The sequence below is a fragment of the Bos javanicus genome, chromosome 17 (assembly GCF_032452875.1).
Source record: "Bos javanicus breed banteng chromosome 17, ARS-OSU_banteng_1.0, whole genome shotgun sequence".
Lineage (NCBI taxonomy): Eukaryota > Metazoa > Chordata > Mammalia > Artiodactyla > Bovidae > Bos > Bos javanicus.
Window position 1 is genome coordinate 70,831,344 of NC_083884.1, and position 27,294 is coordinate 70,858,637.

General features: G+C 45.9%; 2 protein-coding genes across 15 annotated transcripts in view; one reads left to right on the top strand and one right to left on the bottom strand.

Annotated features, from left to right (window-relative positions):
- PRR14L (proline rich 14 like) overlaps positions 1-11,939 on the bottom strand; it is a 50,108-nt gene extending 38,169 nt beyond the window's left edge. Inside the window, exons 1-2 of one of the 5 annotated variants that reach the window (XM_061385425.1) lie at positions 11,727-11,939; positions 2,318-2,841 (exon numbers count right to left, since the gene is read on the bottom strand). In XM_061385425.1, coding sequence (XP_061241409.1) covers positions 2,318-2,791 — 474 coding nt within the window. In that variant the 5' untranslated portion in view covers positions 2,792-2,841; positions 11,727-11,939. Of the gene's footprint in view, positions 1-2,317; positions 2,842-11,251; positions 11,337-11,726 lie in introns of those variants that run through there. The other 4 variants (XM_061385423.1, XM_061385422.1, XM_061385424.1 and 1 more) reach the window with 4 other exon arrangements.
- Positions 11,940-15,658: 3,719 nt separating this feature from the next.
- The window catches only part of DEPDC5 (DEP domain containing 5, GATOR1 subcomplex subunit), a 72,776-nt gene continuing 61,140 nt past the window's right edge, over positions 15,659-27,294 (top strand). For 5 of the 10 annotated variants that reach the window (XM_061385434.1, XM_061385435.1, XM_061385438.1 and 2 more), the window contains exons 1-7: positions 15,659-15,876; positions 16,551-16,668; positions 21,168-21,255; positions 22,044-22,090; positions 23,698-23,783; positions 24,985-25,068; positions 26,066-26,115. In XM_061385434.1, the coding sequence (XP_061241418.1) occupies positions 16,611-16,668; positions 21,168-21,255; positions 22,044-22,090; positions 23,698-23,783; positions 24,985-25,068; positions 26,066-26,115 (413 nt within the window). In that variant the 5' untranslated portion in view covers positions 15,659-15,876; positions 16,551-16,610. The remainder of the gene's footprint in view (positions 15,877-16,550; positions 16,669-21,167; positions 21,256-22,043; positions 22,091-23,697; positions 23,784-24,984; positions 25,069-26,065; positions 26,116-27,294) is intronic. The other 5 variants (XM_061385429.1, XM_061385431.1, XM_061385430.1 and 2 more) reach the window with 2 other exon arrangements.

Sequence of the window (27,294 nt, forward strand, 5' to 3'; positions counted from 1 at the left end):
GCCATACTTCTCCAAAGTCGAGGCAGATTTTAGGAGGGTACTGAAAACCATTCTTACTGTTCATCTGTAATCTCATTTCCTGTTAAAAGCTGGCTGTGAGTCCTAAAAAGATGCAATACTGGTTCATACCTATGAGGTTACTATAGAGCCAGAAAAAAAAAAAAAAAAACCAACCCACAAATATCTTTAGGAGGGAAATGAACACATACCAGGCTCTTCAGCTTTTACAAGCAGGCTGGTTAAAGCTCCCTGGGGCCTGATGTATCTCTGAACCTTGGGCCCTAGATCCTGCAGACCTCCTCCAAGCCTAAGCTTCCTGAGTTGCAGGCAGTGGTGGTCCCAGCTTCAGGCAGAACCACTGCCGACACACGGAACACACAAGAGCGGGGCCACACATGAAGCAAACGAGATGGCCCACACTTCTTGACGCTCATGGGAACAGCCGTGACCATGTGTGTATACTGAAGAACACTGAAAATCAATGAGACTCGGAGTCTCCAGACGGACCTGTTACCTACACTCGCACATCTGGGAAGAGCTGTGGGACAGGAACTCTAAATCACCTTTACAGGGTTTACAAGGAGTGTTCCTCTGTGGATCTCAAGTCAGAGAAACTTTAGATAAGGCATCGATTATGTGAGCTGGGTAAGGCATTTCATGACAGCCCCCCACAGGGACTGACCTAAGAGAACTGCTAAAATAATGAGAAAGTTTCACCTTGTGTGCATGCTCAGTCACGTATGGACTGTAGCCCACCAGACTCCTCTGTCCATGGGATTTCCCAGGAAAGAATACTGGAGTGGGTTGCCATTTCCTCCTCCACGGTATCTTCCCACCCCAGGGATCAAACCCCCATCTCCTGCACTACAGGAGCACTCTTCACCACAGAGCCACTAAGGAAGCCCTAGTTCTACCTTAAAGCCTGGTGACATGCACACGGTGTCTCAGGCACTGCTCTGTCACACACTTTTAACAACAGGAACTGAGAACCGCAGGCATGTGGGGATCACTGTGTCCTGGCTGACCTGGAGAAGAGCTTATGGCCATCAGCTTCACTACTGAGAGTGTGAAGTTCAGATTTTTTTCACTTTTAAATCACTGAAAACGAGTTCTGTCCAACAAGATCTTTTTTACATAAACAGCAAGCTCCTTCACACTGTGGAGAACTTCCTCAGGATCAGAGACTCTCGGGGTGACAATGAAGCAAGCTTAACTGGCCCTCAGCATACCAGCCTTTCACTTAAGTGAAGTCATGGAAATCACACGAGATTGGGTCTTTTATGAACATGCCATTAAATTACAAGTTTCTCAAGAGTGTCACACACCTCGAGTGATCACCGGCCACTGTGCATCCTTACTGGATGTCTCCTGTCCACATATCTGTCAGACGATGTACTGAGTCCTCGGATGTTTCAGCCAGCAGATGATTCAGAACATTTTCTGAATCTGTGCTGAGCATGAATATCTTGAGGCTAAAGCTTTCACAACAGATTCAACCAGGCAGATCTATCCCTGTGACTCTCAGCACCAAGAAAAACAAACAGAAGAGCAAGCACAGGGCTTCCTTGGTGGCTCAGTGGTAAAGAATCTGCCTGAAATGCAGGAGACATGGGTTCAATTCCTGGTCCAGGAAGATCCTGTATGCCATGGAGCAACTACCCATTAGTCTCACCTAACGAATCCCTCTTACTCTAATAGCAAATTCACAGAGACTGGATTTTTCATGTCACACTAAGCAGAGATTCCACTTCTCACTCTGTATTAAAGAACGGGTTTTCTGATTTAAGCTTCAGCCTCCCACAAAGTGGGTTACCTTGAATCAGTTCTTTGGAGATTATCATCTCTGACGTAGAAAAAAATATAATCAAAGTTTAGAAATGACTTTCGAAACACAGAGACCCCTTGAGGGTTTCCATCCTGTGAAGCCCTTGCTGCGTCCAATCTCCCTCAGGCATCTCTGTGACACCTCACTCTGTCCTGACCGTGATACTACCAAACTCAAGCAACCAGTACGCATCGTTCCTTAACACTGAACACAGAAACCCCATGCAACTGTCACAAAGAGACTCAACATTCCATACACAGCAGCTGCCACACAGGACTGACACTTTCTACATGAGATAAGCACTTCCTCTCTTCAAGTGTCTGATGCGACACACGTTTTCAAAGATCACTGAAAGAAAGTTAACATCAAGATCAACATTCTGGAAATGTTTCAAGAATGAGTTGTAAGCCACCTGTGAGCGTCTGTACTTTATCTTGTGACGCGTCAGTCCAGCTGGAGAGACGCCGAGTGAGCCAAGGTCTCGTGTCTTACCTGGCCGGGGCGGGGCTGTTCTCCAGCAGCTGTGGGATACTGATGCAGGTCTTCTTCCGCTCCCTCACAGGGGTCTCTCACCACCTCTGCCTGGTCCCCTTCATCTCTGAAGACCTTTTGCTCCAGGCTCTTGGCTTTCGCTTCCCTATCCAGGCTCCCAGGAGCCACAGGACCTTCTGTTGAGGGGTCCACCAGCCCACACTGCCCAGGCTCACCCCCATGGTCCGAGGTCTTGGGGGCTTCTTCACGACAACTGTCCGCAGGAGTCCTCTGCAGCTCCGAGGGCACAGCCCTACTCTGACTTACACGAGAGCTTGAGGCTCCGGGTTTTACATCTGGAGTTGCACTCGGCTCGGGGTCAGCATGAAGCTCTTTGGAGGCACTCCCTGGGAGTTCAGAGTATAATTCCTGCACCTCAGCAGACATGGAGGAATCAAGCGGAACGGGCTGGGTCTCCACGCCGGATGACAGCATGGGGGCAGGTGCAGATATGGAGTCAAGCCTCTTACACCAAACGGTTCACCCTGACACAAATCAAAGGAAGGGATAAGAATTTAAAACCTTGCAGGGTAGAAGGAAGCTGTCTCAGCTCAAATTGACTAAAACAAGCGCCAAAAATTCTACCTCAAATGCCAGCATTATCTGGCACCAAGAAATCTGCTTAACAGACTGAGTTTGAGGAAAAATAATACCTTAAACCTTCAGTAGACGTTTGTCTAATTGTAATTCAGAGACCGCCTTGTGATAAATTCTCAATTTAAAGCTGGATTTAAGTGAGATCTGATCAAAAGTAGATGAGAATAAGACATGTCTAAGCACTCAAGGATTGGAGAAGGCAATGGCACCCCACTCCAGTACTCTTGCCTGGAAAATCCCATGGACGGAGGAGCCTGGAAGGCTACAGTCCATGGGGTCGAGAAGAGTCGGACACGACTGAGCGACTTCACTTTCACTTTTCACTTTCATGCATTGGAGAAGGAAATGGCAACCCACTCCAGTGTTCTTGCCTGGAGAATCCCAGGGACGGGGAGCCTGGTGGGCTGCCGTCTATGGGGTCGCACAGAGTCAGACACGACAGACGCGACTTAGCAGCAGCAGCAGCAAGCACTCAAGGATAGGCCCGATGGATCAAATCAATTAGAAGATAAATGGGAGTTCCCTGATGGCCCAGTGGTTAGGATTCCAAGCTTTCCCTGCTGGGGCCTGGGTTCAATCCCTGCTTTAGAAACTGAGACCCTGCAAGTTGTGAGGCAAGGTCAAAAAGAAATACATTTTTGAAATTAGAAGGTAAAGATGGTTTTCCACTTGTTCTCAGGTCATGAACCTTGCCCATTTTATTCAGTGCTGCAGCCCCACTGCCTGGAACAGCTGCCTCACACCTAGCAGGCACTCAGAGAGCATCTTCTGAATGAACATACACTGAGGGACTCAGAATCTGATCAACTGACTTCTCTTCATTAAGAATTTTCTTTAGAAGAACATACAGAGAAAACAGGATTCCATTCTTTTATTGTCACCAAACCCCTGAGCTGTGTCCACACAGCCTGGAGCCAGACAGCACTATACCAGCTCTGGGGCAGAATCCTTCCTGACTTCTACTCAGCACCTCAAGATGCCCAAGTGCCTTCTAAGACACCGCTCACGTGATTTTCCTGACAGCCCCATGAGCTGAGCAGGGCAGCCGTTGTCCTTCTGTTGTAGGCTCCAACACCAAAGCTGAGGAGGGTGAGGGTGACCTGCCGGAAGTATTGGGTGCTTCCCAGGGGGCTCAGTGGTAAAGAATCTGCCTGCCAATGCAGGAGACGTGGGTTCGATTTCTGGGTTGGGAAGATCCCCTGGAGAAGGGAATGGCGACCCACTCCAGTATTCTTGCCTGGGAAATCCATAAGACAGAGGAGCCTGGTGGACTACAGTCCATGGGGCCACAGGAGAATCAAACACAATGGAGAGAAAGAGCACGCACGCCTGAAATATTGCATTGTTAATGCAAGGGAGGAGAGGGGACGCCTGGGGCTTCTAATGTGGGTGTCACGTTTCACTTCTTCTGCTGGGCAACAGAAACATGGGTTATCTGCTAAAATAAGTATGTTTAAGTAGTTCATGATACTACATTATTAAAGTAATCAAAACAAACACGGAGAGATAGGATATGGTACCCCCAGAGCCAGGGGTTCCTGGCTGGCGACTTTTCCATTTTAGTCTACCAAATGTGTGCAGTTTCCACCACAAAATCCACTTGACCTGACCAAGGCGGAAATGGTTAACCAAATGAGATACTGCATGCTTTCATTCTTGATGTTTTCCCTAACCCTGAACAGGAGAACAGAGAAGGTGAGAAATATTTGGCAACTCCGAATTCAGAACATGAATTTACTAGAGGTACTGGCGGCCAATCCCTTTGGCCAAAACAGACACAGAAAGGATGTTTCAGAAAGCTACTCCCACTGCTTCCGAAAGTCCACGTTTTCCCATAATAAACACATTACATCAAGTAAAACCCAGTGCCAACTACAGAACTGTTCTCACTGTATTGAGCAGTCTCATCTTCTCTCCAGCGACGGCAACTGTGTTTCTGAGCAGGAGGGACTCCCTTACACACTGTGTAACTCCTTAGGACCCAGCGGCCTTTGGGTCCCGTCTCTATGTGTACCCCGATTCCCTGAGGGAGCCCACCCGCATCGCTTCCACAAAGGCACATGCTCCGCCTCCCCATCACTGAGCACCCTGCTCCTTGAACACCCCTGGGCTGACAGGGGGATGGACAGTCCCCTCCACGGGCTTGTGCTGCCTGGACTGGAGCTGGGACCGAGGAAGGGGGCGGGGGGCGGATGACAGGCTCTCTCCTTGTGGGCCATGCTGCCCTTCTCCTGGTCTTCCGACCCGTGGTGGACAGTTTATTCCCGCCCCTGTGCTCTCATCCGCTGAGCACCTCTGTGTTCTCAAGGAACCCTACTCAAAACGAAAGGGCACACTGTGACACCACTAATTTAAATGCTAGAAATTATAGGAAAGCAGACGGCTGATCCACGAGGCTGAGGTAACGTAAGAAGAGACTTAACTCCAAAAGGGAAACAAGGAGAGAGAGGCCGCTGACCACAGGAGCACGGCAGGGCTCGCAGACTTCCACAGAGAGCGCCAACAAGGCCTCCTTCTTGGAGTTCGTTCCCCCTTTCTCTGCGAGCTCCTGGATATCTCCAGGGGTACTCTGGATTTTAGGCCAACGTGTGTGTGTAGATACGTGGGGGTTAAGGGAATAACAGTGGAATTGCTATTGAGGCCCCTCCCAAAAAAGGCTGGCAGTGCTCCTTTTTAATTTGGTTCAGCTCCCCTTTCACCTCAACAGATACCATCCAGCTTCTGACTGTCACATCACAAACAGACCACAAGAGCAAGCGCAGAAGTGGAAAGCCCACTGCAGGAGATGGTCTTGTGGCTGGAGAGGCTCCATGGGTCTTGCCAGCCGCCATCGTGCAGGGCTTTTCAAATCCTGCCCTGGACACGCCTTCCCCGGCTTCACTTTCTTCACGCCCTTGCCTTTTCATGCAGCTTGTCTGCCAAGAAGGTGACTCAAAACTGTCCCTTTAGGCACAGAGGAACCACATGACTCCACGATTCCACTCTGAGGAACATGTGCAAAAACCACACGACTGCACAAAAACTTGTACAAGGATGTTCACTGTAGCACTGTTCACAGGGGCCAAAAAGCAGAAACAACTCAAAATGTCTGTCAACGGATGAAGGGCCAACAAAATGTCGTCCATCCACAACGGAGTATTACTTGACTATGAAAGGACCCAACGTGCTGGTTCATGACACAACACCGATGCATCTTGAAAACATCATGCAGGTAAAGGAAGCCATCAGGAAAGACCACTGTTATAAGATCTCATTTCCGTGAAATGTCCAGAGCAGACACATCTAGAGCTGCAAAGTGGATTAGTGGTCGCCTACTTCTGGAAGCGATGGTTTTTCCAGTACTCACATATGGATGTGAGAGCTGGACCACAAAGATGGCTGAGCACCAAAGAATTATTGGTTTCAAACTGTGATGCTGGAGAAGGCTTTAGAGTCCCTTGGACAGCAAGGAGATCAAACCAGTCAATCCTAAAAGAAATCGACCCTGAATGTTCATGAAGGACTGAAGCCGAAGCTCTAATACTTTGGCCACCTGGTACGAAGAGCTGACTCACTGGAAAAGACCCTGATGTTGGAAAATACTGAAGGCAGGAGAAGGGGACAACAGGATGAGATGGCTGGATGGCATCACCAACTCAATGGACATGAATCTGAACAAAATCCAGGAGATGGTGGTGGACAGGACACTGGCGGGCTGCAGTCCATGGGGTGGTAAAGAGATGGACATGACTGAGGGACTGAACAACAACTTCTGGAAGAAGTGGACAAACGGAGTGGCTGCTGATGGACAGTGCTGCTTTGGGGCACAACTCTGACTATGCCAAACACCACTGAATTGTACAATTTACACTGTGAATTGTATGGTATATGAATTATATCTTAACAAAGTTGACTTTTTAAAAAAAGAAACCTGTCCATAGCCCCAACCTTTTCTCAAGTTGTGATCTATGTTTCATTCACAAGGATGGCACCCTCTCAAAACTTGTTGTTTAGTTGCTAACTTGTGTCCAACTCTTTTGCAAGCCCATGGACTTTGCTCAGACTCTTCTGTCCATAGGATTTCCCTGGCAAGAACACTGGAGTGGGTTGCTATGTCTTTCTTACCCTCCTACTTTGCAGTTGGATTCTTTACCACTGAGCCACCAGGGAAGGCCCCCCTCCCCCAAACTTAACATGTCTAAAATAGAGCACACTCAACCCAGTGAAAAATTGAGTGTTGTCCATGCAAACAGCTGTGAGATTCAAGGATGAGTTAAGATGTTCTCAGTAACCTTACACACTTATTTCTGATCCTGCTGCCTCTCTCAGTAATGGCACCGCGTTACCCTAGAGCTCAGACGTGAATCCCCAGATGTAACTGTCTGACCGTCCACACGCTGTGTAGTCAGCACTCATCCACACGCACCCAACGCCAGCTGCGTCTCCACCACATCCCACTGTTCCATCCCCATGGTGCTAACTCAAGATTTTGTTCTGAACACAGGATCACGCACAAGCACAAGCACACACACACTAAACAGATCTTTATCACAGAGGGGCAACACTGATCACCCCAAAAAATGGCTCAAAATATTCCTCAGGAAAAACTGCTATTACTTTTCCTGTGCCCCCACCTATGCTGTGAACCGAAGTGGACCGAAACAAAATTGAAAGCTTGGTGACTAAAAGGTGACTTCCAATATACAAAAGCCAGATATGACAAAGCTACTGGCTCTCAATACGTATGTTTGGTAGAGACAGAATTCTAAGACTTTTCAACCTGTAAAACAACCATGCATATCGGCTATTCAAGCAAAACAGACATCCCCTCCTTTTTCTCTTCAGCCCTTCTGGTCCTCAAGTTTCTCAGCAGTGTGTAGTGGAGTCACCACAAACAGCTCAGCGCCTCAGCTGAAACCCCGAGCTGAGTGAGTGAGTGAAGCTGCTCAGTTGTGTCTCTCTCTGCAACCCCATGGACTGGACTGTAGCCCGCCAGACTCCTCCATCCATGGGTTTCTCCAGCCAAGAATACCAGAGTGGGTTGCCATTTCCTTCTCCAGGGGATCTTCCCGACCCAGGGACAGAACCTGGGTCTCCTGCACTGCAGGCAGACTCTACAGTCTGAGCCACCAGGGAAGCCTCAGAGGTGAAGTAGTATTTAGAAGCAAGCCTAGAGTAGCAGTTTACAATTATTCTTAGCTCACCAGTGCATGTCACTAAACTCTCCATCTATCAAGATACTTGGTTGTGCCACAAAGACAGCAGAAACAAAATTTTACCATTTGAGTCCTTCAAATTTCTGAATTCAGTGGAGCAATAAAAAAAAAACGGTATAGAAATATACCTCTCCATAGAAAGCTGTCTGGGATGTCTTATCAAACTAGGTAAACATTGTGTGTTTATCTGTTGTCAGTCGTGTCTGACTCTTTGCAGTCCCATGGACTGTAGCTCACCAGGCTCCCCTGTCCAGGGAATTTTCCAGGCAATAATACTGGAATGGGTTGCCATACCCTCCTCCAGGGGATCTTCCTGAAACAGGGATCGAACCCGTGTCTCTTGTATCTCCTGCACTGGCAGGGAGATTCTTTACCACTGTGCCTCCTGGAAAGCCCATATTAAAAAATAGGATTATTTTATTTTGGTAAAATATGTATCTACATCCATACAGGAAAAATCTTTTAAAAACTATAAGCCAAATATTAACAATGCAACCATGAGTGATAGGATTATTAATGACATATCCCCCCCCCTTTTTTTACAATGAGGGTGTAATACATGTTAAACTTTTTAAAAATATTATATCTCAAGATCCAAATATGAAGCAATAAATAACAACTGGTAAGTGTATTATCCCTTTACTTTTATCAGTATTTTTTAAATGTTAGCTTTCTCCTTTAACCATAAAAGTTTTTACATTAAAGTTTTAAATATACTTGAAATAAAGTAAGTATAGCACATGCTTATAAAATGTAGACAGAGATTTATGGCTTAATGCTTACTACAGACTTATAACCAACCTACTGGATTGAAGACATCAGATAATTACCTAGTTTGAGGTTCAAGGGAAAAATAACCCATAGACTCACAAACAACTCTTTCTTACTGCTATTGGCTTGTCATCTTTACCGTGGAGACTAACATTTGGTGGAGTAGGCAGCACAATTATTCCAACGGAAGAAATCATTTTTCAATTGAGAACAATCATCTCCCAGTCTTTGTGTTTCAAAGGCAGAGTCAGGGTTAGGAAGTAGTCTAGTTTTGGTCTCCAAGGTGGGAGACCGGGGTCCCTATCCTGCCCCTCACACTCAGCACGCCCTTGAGCGTGTGCCACTGAACTTTCCTGGGCTTGTTTTCCACATGTAAAATGGACAAGTCAAACAAAATAACCTCAGAGAGTCCTGCTAACCCATCAAATTCCCAAGACTCTAAATAACTTTTCTATTTCACTTTGTTTTGGCACAGGGCACCTAAAGACGCCAACAAAAGTGGTACAGAATTCAGACTAATCCCCACCGCAAGGGCAAAGGAGGTAATTTAAGACCACTTTACATACGAAAAGGGTAGAAAGCTGTTCTTTAGCGTGTCTTCAGGCAATTGGGAAGTGTTAACTCCTATCCCACCAGATGACAAAAGCCAGGGGGAGGGTGGGGAGACTACCAGTGAAAGATTAACTAACACTGCAGCTCTCAGCCTCATTAGAATACGTTTTATTATAGTAATATTAAAAACCTGACCAAGTGACAACTTTTAGTCATTCAAACACTCCCCAAAACAAAAGTTCTGGGGGTATAAAGTTTACAGCACTAAGCAAAAGAAGAATAAGAAAAAAAAAGAATCAAACAAAGAAAACAGTAGAACAGAAAGCCATGTGCCCCAATAATCCCAAGTCTGAAGGTCTCCCTTCTCGTTAATTCCAAAGGCTGCTCTTAACGAAATGAAGCAGTGAGAACACTGGGCGCTGCCACACTTGTGTCAGGGGACAATACTCACAATAGTGATCGGGACCTCAGAAGTTCCCCACAGGCCTTTCACCTTGAGAAAGGGCCTTTCTTTTCCAAAGATTCAAACACTGTAGCCAATCTCTGAGGCAATTCGGAAAAGGGGCCTCTTCTTGAGGGACAGGGGAAGAAGGATCTTTTAACAAGCTCTCCAGACAAGCTCAAAGTGGGGCAGGGAAGTCCACACAATGAACAGGGCCTCGCTCTTCCACAAGGGAAAAGAGTGCACAGGAAATCTCAAGCGCATCAGGCACAGCTTCCCTGTTCCTCCTGTTATCAGCACTCAGAAAAAGGATCCCTCTGTCTCCACGGGGGTGGGGAGTGGGGAGTGAAATACTGAAAATGCTCCTGATTTCTACTGACAGAGACTCTGCATAAGAGATTTTCATCCTTTTCTCAAAGGGAGGGGAGAAGAGAAACCATTTGTGCCACTCCAAAGATACAGCAGAAAAGGGCACTCATCTCAAAGGTCTAGAATCATATTTTTCTTGGGAGAGCAAGAGAAAGAAGTTGGAATCTCCTTTCTGGGGGTGAGGGGTGTGCAGATCAGATAGAGGGAAGCTTTTTCATCAGAAGAGCAAGTACGGGGAGTGGAAGAGGGCAGCTCTAACCAGTCGGGAAGGACTGATAGCTTCTGTGGACAAAGGGAAGGCTGCTTCTCCTATCAGATCTTCCAGACCTGTTTGCCCAAACAGTCTTTTCCCCCAGATTACTCTAACAGCTTTGTTAATTTAGGATCTAAAAGAGTAAAAGCGCCTCTTTCTCTGCCCCCCGGGGGTTAAAAGCCTCCTCTCTAGTGAGGAAGGGACGCGGGGGGCGGTGGGGAGGGATGGGGAGAGGCACGCATGGAAAAATCTGTTTCTCTATGGAAGATACTACTTTTCTTTCCTAACAAATTAAGTAACTAATAGCAACAGTCTACCAAAAGGTTACTATGTACCAAACAGTTACACGAAATTCCCTGTAGTCTTGAGGACAATTCTATGAAGAGAAGACCGAAATTAAGAGATGGGCTAACTGACTAAAGGTGAAGCTGTGAGTCAAGGTCATAAAGATGGAAAGTGGGACACACGAGCTTGCATCCCTCACACTCCCAAACACTACGCTCTTCATGGTGCAAAGGTAAAGAGCTCAAGGCACACCAGAAGACTCGGGGGCAGAGAAGCAAGGCTCCCTCGGTGGACACGGCTGGGGGAGGGGAAAAAGGCCGACTAACGCCGCTAAGTAAATTCTAGGTCTTCCTCCCCATATACCGGGATACAGGCGAAAAATATGAGGGAAGATAACTCTAGCTTTTACAGGAAAGGAAGATCTCGCTCACTTTTAGGCAACTTGAATCTTTCTCTCCACCTGAGGGGCGCTGACCAAATCCAGACAAGTCTTATCCCTCCTGAAAATAAGTTCAGAATCGCCCCCTCGCACTCCGGGAGCGGGTCTCCCTCCGCTGACAAGCGCGATGCAGCCGGAGTCGCGCGTTCGCCCACGACAACGGGCGTCGCCTTCCCGAGGAGAGGAGTTGGGGGGTCCCCCGCCGTACTGAGGTCGACGAGGAGTCGCTTTCCCCCGCCGGGGCCATGACACCGAGAAGCTGTTTTGCCCTCGCGACGCGGGGCCTGGGCTCCTCCCTCTCCCCTGGTCTCTCGGCGCCCGCAGCGCAGCCTGCGTTCCCGTCGGCGCTCCAAGAGGGCGGGGGACCCGGGCTCTCCCTCAGCCTGCACCATCCGGCTGAGGGTCCGCTAGGGCTTGAGTGGGACGGGGCGGCTACGCCCCAAGCGTTCCCGCCCCCAGCCTCTTACCCTGAGGCCTGCTCCGCGGCCCGCGCTCGCCCCGCCAGCCCGGCCTCTGCTGCCGCAACCCCGTAGCCGCCGAATCTACCTGAGCCAGCCGAGCCGAGAGAGCCCGGGGGCGCTCCGGCCACCACAGCCTCTTCGTCTCTATGGTCGCCCTGCACTTCCTCATCCGGGGCCCGAGCCAGCCATGCGGACTCGCCCAAGTCCCGCCCCCGCACTGCGCGCGCGCACCCTTGAGGCGGCTCTTCCCGGTAGGGACTCCCGCCCTCGGCCAGCTCCGGCGGCCTCTGCCCCGTCCCCGCCTCCAGGACTCTTAAAGGGGAACACACCTTTTGATTCCGCTGTTGAGCCTCAGGCCCAGTGTCTGATTGCACTGCTACCAACCCTGGTCCAGTCCTCTTTTGTGGCCCTAATGTTTGCAGCTCTTGGGATCTCTCGGCTTCTACCCTGGCAGCCCAAGATATCTTTTTATACCTGGAATCAGTATTTTAGATCATGTCACTCCCCTGCTCCCTCTCCTTTCTGGAATTTTGTTTTCATCTCTTCATAGCTTTAACACTAGCTGAAATTGCCATCATCCATTTATCGACTCCTTTTATCATCTCTCTCTCCCACCCTTGTCTGTTTTGTTCATCATTCTTTGTTCACCGCCTAAAGCAGTGCCCGCGCAAGCAAACACTAAGCAGATATTTGAAGGAAGGAAAAGAATGTTCTTTTAAGAGGGAATTGAGGTCTAGAGAATGCAATCAACTTGCTCCAAATCACACAGTCTTATGTTTAAACAGAAGTCTGTTATTTTTTGGCTGATTAGAGAGCTAAAGTTTAACAGTTTTGTGAGAGATTTTAATTTTCTCTTCTTTGATCAAGGTATCTTTGAACCAGTCAACATATGGACTGTTTTATCTGAGATCGTGGTTTTCCCAGCTTTAGTTAGGGCTGGAGATACAGAAACCCAAATGCCAACACTATTGTTTACATCCAGTGAGTCTATCCATCGTCCATGTATGCATGCACTTCACATATAGGCTACTACAGATGTTGTTGGGATTAAATAACTAGAAACTCACTTTAAGACATTTCAACACGTTTTTACAGGAGTATGCAAGACCTCAGGTTCTTCCTCAGGCCACTGCATGCCTACAGACAAGGATCTGAGAAACCCAGTGTTATTGGTTTGTCTTCTGCCTCAGGTTCTAAGATGACAGGCACTGCACCATTATTACTCTCATCTTTATTTTTAAAATGTAATATTTTGTTCAACATGGATTTTTTTGTAGTAACGCTTCTTTTCAAAACAATCACATTATCATTTATCTCACTGAGTTTTTTGGCACCCCCTTAGCATTTTGTGCCCTAAATAAGGCAAGTGGTTAATAGGATCACCGATTCAATGGACATGAATTTGAGCAAACTCTGGGAGATAGGGAAGGACAGGGAAGGCTGGTGTGCTGCAATCCATGGGGTCAAAAAGAGTCAAACCGGAATTATGACTGAACAACTCATTAGGCTCACCCACCTCACCCTAGTCCTAGTCTTGCTCCTAGCTCTGTAGTAAGCACAAAGGGACCTCAAAGAAGTATCATCATTCAACCCCTTAAAAGTCAATGAGAGCCAATTTCCTGATAAATTCCATGCTTTTGGAATCACTGCAGATGGTGATTGCAGCAATGAAATTAAAAGACGCTTTCTCCTTGGAAGGAAAGTTATGACCAACCTAGATAGCATATTAATAAACAGAGACATTACTTTGCCAATATAGGTCCATCTAGTCAAGGCTATGGTTTTTCCAGTGGTCATGTATGGATGTCAGAGTTGGACTATGAAGAAAGCTGAGCGCTGAGGAATTGGTGCTTTTGAACTGTGGTGTTGGAGAAGACTCTTGAGAGTCCCTTGGACTGCAAGGACATCCAACCAGTCCATCCTAAAGGAGATCAGTCCTGGGTGTTCATTGGAAGGACTGATGCTGAAGCTGAAACTCCAATACTTTGGCCACCTCATGCAAAGAGTTGACTCATTGGAAAAGACCCTGATGCTGGGAGAGGTTGGGGCAGGAGGAGAAGGGGACGACAGAGGATGAGATGGTTGATGGCATCACCGACTCAATGGACATGAGTTTGGGTAAACTCCGGGAGTTGGTGATGGATAGGGAGGCCTGGCGTGCTACGATTCATGGGTTCGCAAAGAGTCAGACACGACTGAGCGACTGAACTGAACTGACATGGCATTTTAAGTTCTTTTAATTTCAAAGACCTAATGTAACATGTCCTTCACTTCATCTGGCCCTCAAACATCTCGTGAAGGAAGAATAACACATACTTTTAATTCCCATCTGTCAAGGGAGAAATTTGAGCAGAGAGAATTATCTTGTGCAAAGGTACACAGCTAAAAGCAGGCAATCCCACAGGTGGTTGTAGAACCAAGGCTATTGACTCCCCAGTATTTCAGCTACCTGCTCCAGCCTTCCCTAGCTTTGCCCAGCTTTAGACTGGGCAAAGTCTCAAACCTTGACAAGGTTTTTTGTTGTTGTTGTCGTCGTTTTTTTGTTTTTATGAATTTTTGCCAAATTAAAAAGTGAAATATGTGTATTTCTAAGATATGACACCAATTATAGACATTGCTCAGGACAAAGAATCAAATTCCCCTAAGGGTCAGGGACATAGAGTCCCCTTAATTCTGTTCCGGACGGAAGGACTTCTCACTAGCTACTAAAAAACAAAGAAACAAAAACAGTCTGAGAGATCCGGGGGGGGGGGGGGGGGGGCGGTGCCACCTGAAATGGCAACATAAACAAGTCTAACATTTAACATTTTATCCTTGAAAAGTTTTGCAACTGTTGCAGTGTGCTTGATTACATGCTTTTCTTTACAATTAAAAATTACAATTATTTAAAAATTATTTAACTTCTGAACCCTTCACCCACCCCCACCCCCAGTTCCTTTGTGATATGCGGTGCCTTTTTCCTTTCAACATTCAGAAAATTTCCAAAAATTATAGTCAATTGCCTTGCCTTGTAGCTCAGTCAAAATCAGTAAAGAATCTGCCTGCAATGCCGGAGACCCGGATTCGATCCCTGGGTTGGGAAGATCCCCTGGAATAGGGAATGGCAACCCACGGTGACTAACTTTCACTTTCATAGGTCTAGTAGATGGAACTGGAAACTTGCCTGGAGCCCTTAGCCAGCTTCAGGCACTGCCCACACAGCGCTATTTCCCTTGAGAAGAGAAAGGTGTCCCAACACAATAGAGCCTTAGGCCCTTGGGTGGGACATGAGGATGCTGGTTAAACGCTCAGCCTTGGAGCCAGGTTGGACTGCATTGGGTCAGGATCCGTACTCGCTTACCTCCCGAGGATTTTTCTGTCCTCGGCCTGTTCCAGTTGTCTGTGAAATGAAATAGAATCTGCCTCCATAAAGGAATGTGACGATTACATAAGAATGTCTGTGATAAACCATGGTATCTATTAGCAATAAACAGAGGCACTGAACACCACTTGGGGTTTGGAAGAATTTTAAAAGCTCCCCCAAAGTGGATACTTCCCAGCAGGACCATCGCACTAAGTCGCACATGCTCAGCCCTTTACATTTTACAAAAGTTCCCCCAGAAACTCTATTTTGTGCCTCTCTGTTGCCCTAGGAGGCCCCGCGAAGGTCCGTAACATCCTTTATAGATCCTGGGACGCTCGTCCGAGTTTGTCCTGTTGGGGAAATCACTAGGTCGGAAGTCAATTCTTGGGCTCGAGTCTATTTCGGAACGTCTAGGAGGAAAAGGATTTCCTGCCCGGGTCGATGGCTCTTAAGAAGCGGGAAACGCCGTCTGGCATCCCGGCCAATAGGCCGCACGTGAGGCCCCGCCCCCGACGCGAGCCCCGGATGGGGAAGTAGCGCGGACACCGAGACGAGGCGGAGGCCCGGCCAGAGCGGCCCGGCGCGGGTGGGCGGGAAGGGGGCGGTGCCCCGGGGCGGAGCCACCGGAGCGGCGCGGGTTCTCAGGTGAGCGCTCTGTGGCCGGGGCGGGCCGGCCGGCGCCTGGAGATCCGGCACGGGATCCTCGCGGACTCTGCGGGCGTAGGAGGGACGTCCGGAGGCGGCGCGGGGATCCAGCCAGGGTCCGGCCGTCGGAACCCCGGCCTCACGCAGGAAGGGGCTCCGGAGCTGCGGGTGAGTGGACCTGTCCGCTGGGGCCGGAGTTGGGGATCAGGAGGAGAGGGCCAGGGCCCCGGTTCGAATCCTGGCCCCACCCCCAACCTGCTGTGTGACCTTAGACAAGTCTCTGTCCGTCTCTGAGCCTCAGTGACATAAGTTCTGACATGAGGGGAGCTGGTACGGGTAGGAACCGCGGAGAGTTTGTGCAGATGGAGGTTTGGGGAGCGATCTTTCCTCTCTCCTCGCCCAAGACATCGGTGGCCGAACGGGAACAGTAGGAATTCTCTGTCTCAGAGACCTCGGGCATGTCCCTTGCGCTGGCCCTCACTTTCTTCATCTACAAAATGAGTGTACCAAACCTCTTTTAAGGTCTCTTTAATGTTTGAGTGTTGTTGATTTATACAGAGGCAAGGTAATGGTGCCTCGTTTACTCCAAATTTTTCCTTCAGGGTGTGATAGCATATCTAGGAGGCTGGAGTAGACCCTGACTTGAATTCCTTTTCGTTCCCAGATTGGTTGGTTCTGTTTTGTTTTCCATCCCTCTTGGTATTTGGAGGAGTGATTTCATCCAAGGATTGGTGCCACCTCTCAGCTGAGCAAGAGCAGTATTTTCACTGCCCTAAAATCAAAGAGCAGTTGCAAAGAAAACTCTGACATTCCAGCCTTTTTTGTTTGTATTTCACTGGCAGGGAGGCAAGATGACTTCTCTCCCCCAAACTTGGAACAGCTGAAGGAAACAACAGTGCAAGATGAGAACAACAAAGGTCTACAAACTCGTCATCCACAAGAAGGGCTTCGGGGGCAGTGGTCAGTATTGATTGGTCTTTGGGGTTGTGCAAGTTGGCTGAGGTTCTGATATATCCTGTGCCTTGAAGTTTACACTCTGACTCAGGAGACAATGGAGGCTCAGCAGGTAGCTTAACTGAGTGAGGCAGCAGGTGTGATACTGAAGTATTGAAAGGGTAGCAGGACCAGAGAGCACAAGCCCCTTCTAGAAGCATTTGCATTCTGCATTTTCAGGGATGTTGTGAGTATTTCCAGCTTACTACTCTTCATTTGTTTGTTTTTGTTTTATTTTTAATTGATGTGTGGTTGATTTACAGTGTTGTATTTAAGATGTATAGCAAAGTAATTCATATATATATTTTTTTCGTGTATTTTTCTCCATTGCAGGTTATTACATGGTGTTGAATATAGTTCTGTGTGCTAGGTCCTTGTTGATTTGTTTGTGTTTTTTATTACATATTTACTGTGTATGTTCTATAAAATTTCAGTCTGCACTGGTTCGGCAGATAAGAGAAACTTATGTTCAATGAAAGAGAGGTAGTAGGTGTGCATAAGACAGGTATGATCAAAGCAGGAACCTTTGCCTGGCTCTGAAGCACCATGAGTTGGGGCAGGACACAGCATGTTGCCCTCCATTAAACCTGAATCTGGGTATCAGCTCTGCCTCTTAATTTCTCTGTGACCTTGGGCAAGCCTCTGCTATTGCTGCTACTGCTAAGTCGCTTCAGTCTGACTCTGTGCGACCCCATAGACGGCAGCCCACCAGGCTCCCCGGTCCCTGGGATTCTCCAGGCAAGAACACTGGAGTGGGTTGCCATTTCCTTCTCCAATGCGTGAAGGTGAAAAGTGAAAGTGAAGTCACTCAGTTGTGTCCGACTCTTAGCGACCCCATGGACTGCAGCCTACCAGGCTCCTCCGTCCATGGGATTTTCCAGGCAAGAGTACTGGAGTGGGGTGCCATTGCCTTCTCCTTGGGCAAGCCTCTAGTTTACCTTAATTAGAAATTCCAGCTCTTTAGGGTAATTTCTCCATTTTTCTTAGCATGTTGAGATTATGAATCTGCAGAATGAGGAAGTACCTATTTATATGACTTTTTTTTTTTTCTCTAGAGGAATGAATTTCCTTTCTGTCCTAATAACCTTATTTACTTCAGGAGTTGAAATTAACAACACAGTGTTTTAAAAATTGCATTTTACTATATATTTGCTCAAAATCCCTGGTGGCTCAGATGGTAAAGCATCTGCCTGCAATGTGGGAGACCTGGGTTCAATCCCTGGGTTGGGAAGATCCCCTGGAGAAGAAAATGGCAACCCACTCCAGTACTCTAGCCTGGAAAATTCCATGGATGGAGGATCCTGGTAGGCTATAGTCCATGAGGTTGCAAAGAGTCGGACATGACTGAGCGACTTCACTTTCACTTTTGTATCTGCCCCTGTGTTATAGATGTATAAGCCTCCCAAAGGTAAGGGCTGCCTAAAAGGTAGAATAATAGTTTCTATATCATAAGATCTTAAGGGATCAAATTAAGTGATGTATGTACAGTATTCAGCAGGCTACTTTGAGCTGCTAAATAAATGTAGCCATTGTAAGTACCAGGAAAAGGCTATACCAGGCATTGCTATATTTAAAACATAATTTCTGCTAAAACCACACTCTGTTGTTAACATTGTACTTTGTATGCAGTGGAAGCTGCTAAACCTTTGTGGAGCAGAATTGAACAAACAAATAACTTTTGACACAGGAAAGGATAAAAGGATACAGTGTATACAGTGTATCTATTAATACAATGTATGCAAGTGTTCTTTTTCAGGTGTGCAAGACAGTGGTAGATCCCTGCTGTACCCAGTCTGCTGCAGGACTATAAAAAAAATACACCCTACAATATTACTCAGCCGTAAAAAAGAATGAAATGCCATTTGCAGCAACATGGATAGACCTAGAGAATATCATGCTTAGTGATTAAGTCAGACAGAGAAAGACAAATACTAAAAAAATAATACAAAACAAACGAATGTATATGCAGAGCAAACGCTCAGACATATAAAACAAAACTTGTGATAACCAAAGAGGAGAGGAAAAAAGGGAGGGACAAATGAGGGGTATGGGATTAATGGATACAGCAGCTGCTGCTGCTGCTGCTGCTGCTAAGTCGCTTCAGTCGGGTCTGACTCTGTGCGACCCCATAGACGGCAGCCCACCAGGCTCCCCCGTCCCTGGGATTCTCCAGGCAAGAATACTGGAGTGGGTTGCCATTTCCTTCTCCAATGTATGAAAGTGAGAAGTGAAAGTGAAGTTGCTCAGTCGTGTCTGACTCTTAGCGACCCCATGGACTGCAGCCTACCAGGCTCCTCCGTCCATGGGATTTTCCAGGCAAGAGTACTGGAGTGGGGTGCCATTGCCTTCTCCAGGATACAGACTACTATGTATCAAATAGATAAACAACAAGGATATATTATGTAGCAGAGGGAATACACCTCTTATCTTATAATAGCTCATAATGGTATATATTCTGCAAAAATACTGAATCATATGCTGAACACCTGAAGCTAATGCAGTATTGTATGTCAACTGTATGTCAATAAATAAATAAAATAAACATCAAATTGAAAAAAATACATCCAACAAATATTTATTAGATACATACCTATACCAGTGGAGAAGGAAATGGCAACCCACTCCAATATTCTTGCCTGGAGAGTCCCATGGACAGAGGAGCCTGGTGGGCTGTAGTCCATGGGGTTGCAATAGTCGGATATGACTTAGCGACTAAACCACCTATCTATATACCAAGCATAAAGATTTTGAATATGACAAGGTTCCTTCTCCCTAAGGAGCTTTCAGCTTGTTGAGACATACATGCAAAAAGAAATGATAAGATTAAACAGGAAGGAATACTTGTTAGACTGTGAAAGTTAGAGGAAGACTTCATAGAGGATTTGCTTTACACCTGTCAGTGGAAACTGTATCCCGCCCCCCCCAAAAAAAAACAACTGTGAATTAACTCAGTACTTTGCTTTCCTAGGCTGAATTCTTGTTGGTTCTGATTATATCTGAAATCTGGACATATTTATTTGTCATAATTTTAGCATGATAGAAGGATATGTTGGGAATTCCCTATGGTCCAGTGGTTAGGACTCTGTGCTCTCACTACTGAAGGCCTGGGTTTGATCCCTCGTTGGGGAATTAATATCCCACAAGCCATGTGACATGGCCAAAAAAAAGAAAAGAAAAAAAAAAGACCATCTTTCCCTAAAAGCTAAAACAGAGACAAAGAAAAAACAACAACAAAAAATACCGTATCTTTATGATCCTGAGTTTGTTATATTTGAAAGAGTTCCCTCCCCCGTCCCCAAGCCCTAGCGTGGGGCAAGGATAGGTAAACATATAAAATCACATCCTCTCTATATTTAAGTCTCCTGTACCCAGCTCCAGACTGAAAAAGAAGACTCTCATACATTATATGCTGTGTACACTGTATCCTTGCATCCTGTCCTCTGTCAGGTTATTTCTGTTGTCTATTCAATTCTGCTATATGTGAATTTTTTCCCTGATCAAGCATTGCCCTCCAAGTCCAGGGTGTTTTATTTGGCTTGAGGGGTGTGGGAGACTGTGGGTTTTGGAACCCTGCACTAGTAACCAGTCCTCGTGCACTGTCGTTACTAGCTCTCTACCTTTGGCAAGTTGCTTTATCTCTTGTTTCCTTCTATTAGATCTAGAGATTTATTGTGAGGGTCACATTCAGATAGTATTTTGAAAAATTCTTTGAATATTAAATAGAAGGGATTGTGCTGTATGTGGGCCCCTGGCTGTCTTGATCCTGGTGTATGCCAGATGCACGCCATTTGAGGAAGGAAAGAATTGCCCTAGAGGCCTAATTCCCAGAGAGGAAGAGCTGCCTTCTCCCTGGGAGCAGTGGGCTGGCAGGTAAAGGTCTGGAGACAAAGGTCCCCGAACACCATCCCACTCAGCTGCTCACCAGCTCTGGCTTCCTGTACAAATCCTTCAGTCAAGCTAAATTTCATTTATTTATTTTTAAAAAGAATTTTTGTTATTTTTGGCTTTGCTGGGTCTTCGTTGCTGCGCAGGCTTTTCTCTGGTTGCAGAGGTGGGGACTGCTCTCTAGTTGCGGAGCATGGGCTTCTTGTTGCAGTGGCCTCTCCTGTAGCAGAGCACAGGCTCTGGGGTATGCAGGCTTCAGTAGTTGTGGCGTGTGGGCTCCGTACTGTGGTTCCCGGGCTCTAGGCTCAACAGTTGTGGTGCACAGGCTTAGTGGCTCCCAGTGGGATCTTCTCGGACCTGGGATCGAACCCATGTCTTCTGCATTGGCAGGTGGATTCTTTACCACGGAGCCACTAGGGAAGCCTTGATAGAAGGAATTTTAAATGGAACTTCCTCTGTGAGATGGGGTTGTCGTACTGAATGATGGGGTTGTAAGGATCCAGCATGAGAACCACAACTGAGTTGTGGATCCACAACTGAGTGAGTTGCTTGCTGCCTAAGATCCCTGAATTGTCTTTCAGACGATGAGCTAGTTGTGAACCCCAAAGTATTTCCACACATCAAGCCTGGAGACATCGTGGAGATTGCCCACCCCAATGATGAGTACAGGTGAGCATCTGAGCAGGAGCAGGGGGCTAGCTGGGCAGCCCGCTGTTTCCAGGTGACGTGTCGTCTAAGGGGATGGAGGGCGAGATGGCTCTTTGCCTTGGGATAAAAATGTTCCTGCCCTCCGGGATTTGCTAGACCAATCAATCTTTTTAAAAGGGGTCCATTCTTTCTGTTTACAAAGCTGAGAGGAGAACTCTGAACAATTCTGTAGCATTTATTCATTTCCTTGAATACAGTAAGTCTCTGACATACAGATGAGTTCTGTTCTGAGAGTTCGTTTGTCCGTAAGTCCAATTTGTCCCTAAGTCCAGCGAAGTTGGTCTAGGTACCCAACTGACACAATCGGCTGTATAGTACTGTGGTGTAATAGGTTCAGAACATTGGGCTTGCCAGTATTCGAGTTCTTCCATATGGAAAAGCCCAAATGAACTTTTTGGCCAGCCTAATACTTTTTCACACAAATAATATATACATCAAAAACACAAAAAATAAAACATGTTTAATCTCACAGCACAGTACCTTGAAAACTACAGTCATCCGGTACAGTGGGTGGCACACAGGGGCTGGCGCGCACGTTCACGTCTTTGAAAGTTCACAGATTGAAGGTTTGGATGTAGGGGCTTACTGAACAAGTGCAGAGTTGGTTTCTAAAGGAACTCTCTCCTGTTCTTGTGCTGCCAGTTAGAATATATCCAGAGTGATCTGTTTGTGTTTTCTGGGTGGTAAAGAAAGCTGATTAGTTAATGCTGACAACATCTCTTCTCTTGGTTGCTTTTTTTTCCCCCCAGCCCTCTGCTTTTGCAAGTCAAGTCACTTAAGGAGGATTTGCAGAAAGGTAAGAATTCCATCTCTCTTCTCCAAGATTTTTTACACTTTATTGTTTCAGAAACTTTAAGAAACCCCCCTTCACAATGAGGGCACAGTACGTCTCTCCTTATCAAATTGTGTTCCTGCTAATAAAAATATTGTCAGATACCAAAACTGCCAAGGAATCTCATTTGTCAGCACCTTGAAGGCACTAGAAATTTTTAACTATGTTTAGGGACTTCCCTGGTTGTCCAGTGGCTAAGACTCTGTGCTCCCAATGCGGGGGGCCTGGGTTCGATCCCTGGTCAGGGAACTAAGAGTTCCCACAACTAAGACCTTCCACAGCCAAATAAGTAAATATTAACAAGAAAACAAAAACTATATTTAGAATCAAAAGGAAAGTAGATGAAGCCCTACACTTAAACTCCAAAACAATTTTTGGCAAAACATGTTTTCCTCAATATTATATTTTCTCACAAAATATTTGTTACGTGTCTGCACTGGGTTGGAGCAGGGGAGGAACATATACCACTGATTACCCAGCACCTGGGCAAGGCACTGTGCTGCAGCTGTTTGTCATCTATCTTTCTTGATCTTCCCACCAGCTCTCGAGTGAGGGAGGAACCTTTGTCTCGGTGGGATGAGCAAGTTTGCCTGGTGTTAGCAAGTGAAGGAGCCAGAGCAGTGATCCTGTCAATACTTACTCATTCTGGATCCAAATCCTTTCTTCTAATGACTATACCCTGCTGATCTAGGAACTAAAATGTTAACTGATAGCAAATAAAATAATTCCTTAAATGGCACTGAAAAGAAAAAAAAAATTTTTTTTAATCTTCTCTAAAGGATTTTGATGTCAACCACTTTTTTATGTTTTAACTTGATGGGAAAACGTGTTTTCAAACCTAGATCCTGAGTGTCCTTTTACTCTCACCTCTTCTTCTGCTGCCTGTTAAGGTTTTTGCTTAGCAGACTTCAGGGCTCATTGGAAAGTTTGTTTCTTCCTTGACTACCATCACTACTCTTATTCCAAAAGAGAAACGATCTCTTTCCTCTTCTAAATTTTTACAACCCTTTGAACGTTCTTATGTTGCTTCTTAAATTCTTTTCTCTCTCTCTCTAAATATACATATACATATATATATATATTTCAGTCTGTCTCTCTCTCATTTTTTAATTGCTTGGGTTCAGGTCTTACTTCACCTGAAAAGCAGTTTTAAGTTCCTGAAGACAGAAAACATGTCTTGCCCTTGGTAAGGGATCAGTTGTATTGTTTGTTGAATGTTTGGGTATTTATAGATTGTGTGTGTGTGTGTGTGTGTGTGTGTGTGTGTGCGCGTGCACACACACGCACACACATGCCCTCAGTTGTATCTCATTCTTTGTGACCCCATGGACTGTAGCCTGCCAGTCTCCTCTGCCCATGAATTTTCTAGGGAAGAATACTGGAGCGTGTTGCCATTTCCTTCTCCAGGGGATCATCCCGACCCAGGGATCGAACCCACACCTCCTGATTCTCCTGAATTGGCAGGCAGATTCTTTACCACTGAGCCACCTGAGAAGCCATTTATAGATAAGAATGTATTTACCTGGTTTTTCAGAATACGTTATGTGATCCAGATTTCTTCTCTGTTTCAGAAACTATCAGTGTGGACCAGACTGTGACTCAGGTGTTCCGGCTGAGACCTTACCAAGATGTGTATGTGAATGTTGTAGACCCTAAGGTATGTCTTTGTTCTGGATTTGAAAATCTTATGGGGAATGATTGGAGAAGGAAATGGCAACCCACTCCAGTATTCTTGCCTGGAGAATCCCAGGGACGGGGGAGCCTGGTGGGCCGCCATCTATGGGGTCGCACAGAGTCAGACACGACTGAAGCGACTTAGCAGCAGTATGGGGAATGATTAATGCCTTACCTCAACAGTAGGTTTCTAAGGAAATAATGAGTTACTTAGGGCTTCCCTGGTGGCTCAGACAGTAAAGAACCTGCCTGCAATGCAGTAGACCTGGGTTCAGTCTCTGGGTTTGGAAGATCCACTGGAGAAGGGACTGGCTACCCACTCCAGTATTCTTGCCTGGAGAATTCCAGAGACAGAAGAGCCTGGTGGGCATCGCGAAGAGTGAAACATGATGGAGCAACTAACACACCAAGTGTAGTGTTAGACTATTCAATGTGTGGTCATACAGAGGTTATTTAGGCTATAGACAGAATGTACGTTGCATTTAAGTCCTCCTTTTTTAAAAGCTTGTCCTATAAAGGTTCTGTACATATATATATGTTTGTGACGCTAAATATAAAATTCTCTATAAAATACTAAAATTTCTTTCTGTGTTGTCATTTTACTTTGAGCAATGATGCTATAAAATTAAGAGGTAAAAAAAATCATTGTCCAAGTGACATAATCAGTATTATCTAGGGAAATAAAACCCATAGCTCAGTGTCACATTTGTGTACCAAAATCAAGACTAAAACACTGACTGTCTACTCTGGTATGCTTTGCATTTTACCATGGTACAGTGGCTGTCATATCTGTTGGACACTTCCCTGTCCTCAAAAGCCTTCTCAGGCAGGATAAAATTCTATTTCTCAGGGTTCCGCTAATGAATGGGCTTCCCTTGTGGCTCATTGGGTAAACAATCTGCCCGCAATGTGGGAGACCTGGGTTTGATCCCTGGGCTGGGAAAATCCATGGAGAAGGGAAGGCTACGCACTCCAGAATTCTGGCCTGGAGAATTCCATGGACTATATAGTCTATGGAGTCACAAAGAGTCGGACATGGCTGAGCGACTTTCACTTTCACTACTGAATGGTCTTCAGTGCTTGTCTTTTTGTCAAAAAGTTTCTCTGTGGTGAGTGAGCACTATCTTACGCCTATAAAGCATGGCAGAGTAATGCAGAGACATACATCTGATTATCCTTTTTAGGATGTGACCCTTGACCTTGTGGAATTAACCTTTAAGGATCAATATATTGGCCGTGGGGATATGTGGCGACTAAAGAAAAGTTTGGTAAGATGTGATTTTTTTTTGTTTTTAAAGTCTATTACTTTTTCTATTATGTTAATAATCTATGTCACTGGGGAGATTTATGTCTAGTCGGAAGAAAAGTATAAAATCATTTCCAATTCCAGCATCACAGACAATTATTGTGGAGATGTTGTCTGTCTCCTTCCATTCTCTTTTCATGTTTTTTTTCATGCTTTCTTCTGCTTGTTTGTTTTCACAGAGTTTTACTTTGCATTTTTTGATCTGAATGGGAAAGTATAATATGATTTTACATTTAAATGGGACTTTGATTTTCAAGTTTTCGCCTGATTTCATTTGCTCCTCATATCTCCTCCTGTGGATAGGCATTTATTACCCTGAATTTATATATATGAAAACTGAGATAGAGGGGTTGAGTGAGTGCCCAAGACGAGAAAGCTAGTAAACAGTTGACACTCGGCTGGAACCGAGATCTTGTTGCTTCCAGGTTAGACTGCTTTTCACTTTCCCCTCCTCCCATTTTTCCTTGTTTATTTATTTTTAACTGGCATTTTCCACTGAACATGATCAGTTCATCACAATTGCGAGCTGCTGCAGATACTTCTCCTTTTGGACTCTTTGGTAATTATGGAACAGCAAGTCCTAAGTAAAATGTCCACACTGTATATTTTTAGACAGAGATGTTTTTGCGTATTTTTTATTTGGTGGGAGAAGGTTCCATTTTCTAAAATGAGAAGTAGATGTTCTATATGTAAATATAGGTGCATACGTGAGCGTCTATGACAAATACACAGGTGAAGCGGGCCACTTATTATCCGCCCAGTCTTTACTATTGTCTGTACCTGCCAAGCCCTTAAGAACCTACTGTTATACCCGCCCCAGCAGGTTTCCCTGTGGGATAAATCTATTCTCCCATGTTAATTGAATATCGGGTGGTTAGAAGAGATTAGAAAGCCAGGAGACTTTCTTTGTGCCCTTTTATGGCCTCGATGTGTTGTTGAATCTCTCTCTCCCCACTTAGGTCAGCACATGTGCCTATATCACTCAGAAGGTGGAATTTGCTGGCATCAGGTAACTAGTGTGTCCCTCTTGATTCATCAGCTTGTGAACAGGAGCAGGATCCAGTGCAGTAACTGTTCTACATACAGCCTTTGAGTTGTGTGGGTGTCCATATAATAAAACACACAGTAGGTCCAGGAGCAGGCAGATCTGTTTGCTAGGCACATTTAAAGCCCATTAGAACACCCAGTTTGGGTGTTTTTCTGCTCGATCTGCCCAACTGCAGAGGATCTTCTGGAATATTCTCTCTGACTTGAGCTCTGATTCTTTAATGGCCAGTCTCAACACACGTGTCCTGGTCATGGAATTAACACTGTCAAGTACCACTTGTTCAGCACATGCTGTGTATCAGGCGTGTGCTAAGTATTTTTACATACAGTGCTTGTTCGTTGTAGACAATTTGAAAAACAGGATAAAGAAGCAAGAGGAGGGCTTCCCTGGTGGCTCAGTGGTAAAGAATCTGCCTACCAATGCAAGAGACACAGGTGTAATCCCTGGTCCAGGAAGATCCCACATGCCGCCAAGCAACTAAGCCCATGCAACACGACCACCAAGCCTGTGCTCTAGAGCCCAGGAGCCGCAACTACTGAAGCCCGCTCGTCACAGAGCCTGTGCTCCGCAGCAAGAGGAGCCACTGCAATTAGAAGCCCACACACCACAACTAGAGAGTGGCTGCTGCTCGTTGCAGCTAAGAAAAGCCCATGCAGCAACAAAGACCCGGCACAGCCAAAAAAAAGCAACAGCTTAATCTCACAACAATGACTGAAAAATAAACAAAAATGAATTAAAAAAAAAAAAAAAGATGCAGGGACAGAAGATATCATATTACTTAATAATGACATGAAAAATTTTCAGTAAAGTGGCTTCCATTGGGACTTCCCTGGTAGTCCAGTAGTTAAGACTGTGCTTCCAATGCAGGGGGCATGAGTTTGATCCTTCGTTGGGGAAATAAGATCCAGAATGCTGCATGGCTTGCCCAAGAAAAGACGGGCTCCACTGAGTAGGGATCCTGTGCCTTTATACTTCCTGTCTGCTTGTGATACTGCGATGGGTCTTGTTTTTGTTGAAACTCATTATCTCAAAGCTAGGATTAGCAAATTTGTTCATCAGTGCTTTCTAACTGTTTTTGTGACATGGGCCCTTTTGAGATTTGACAAAGTGTACAATTCTGTGCTCAGGAAAGACTGCATC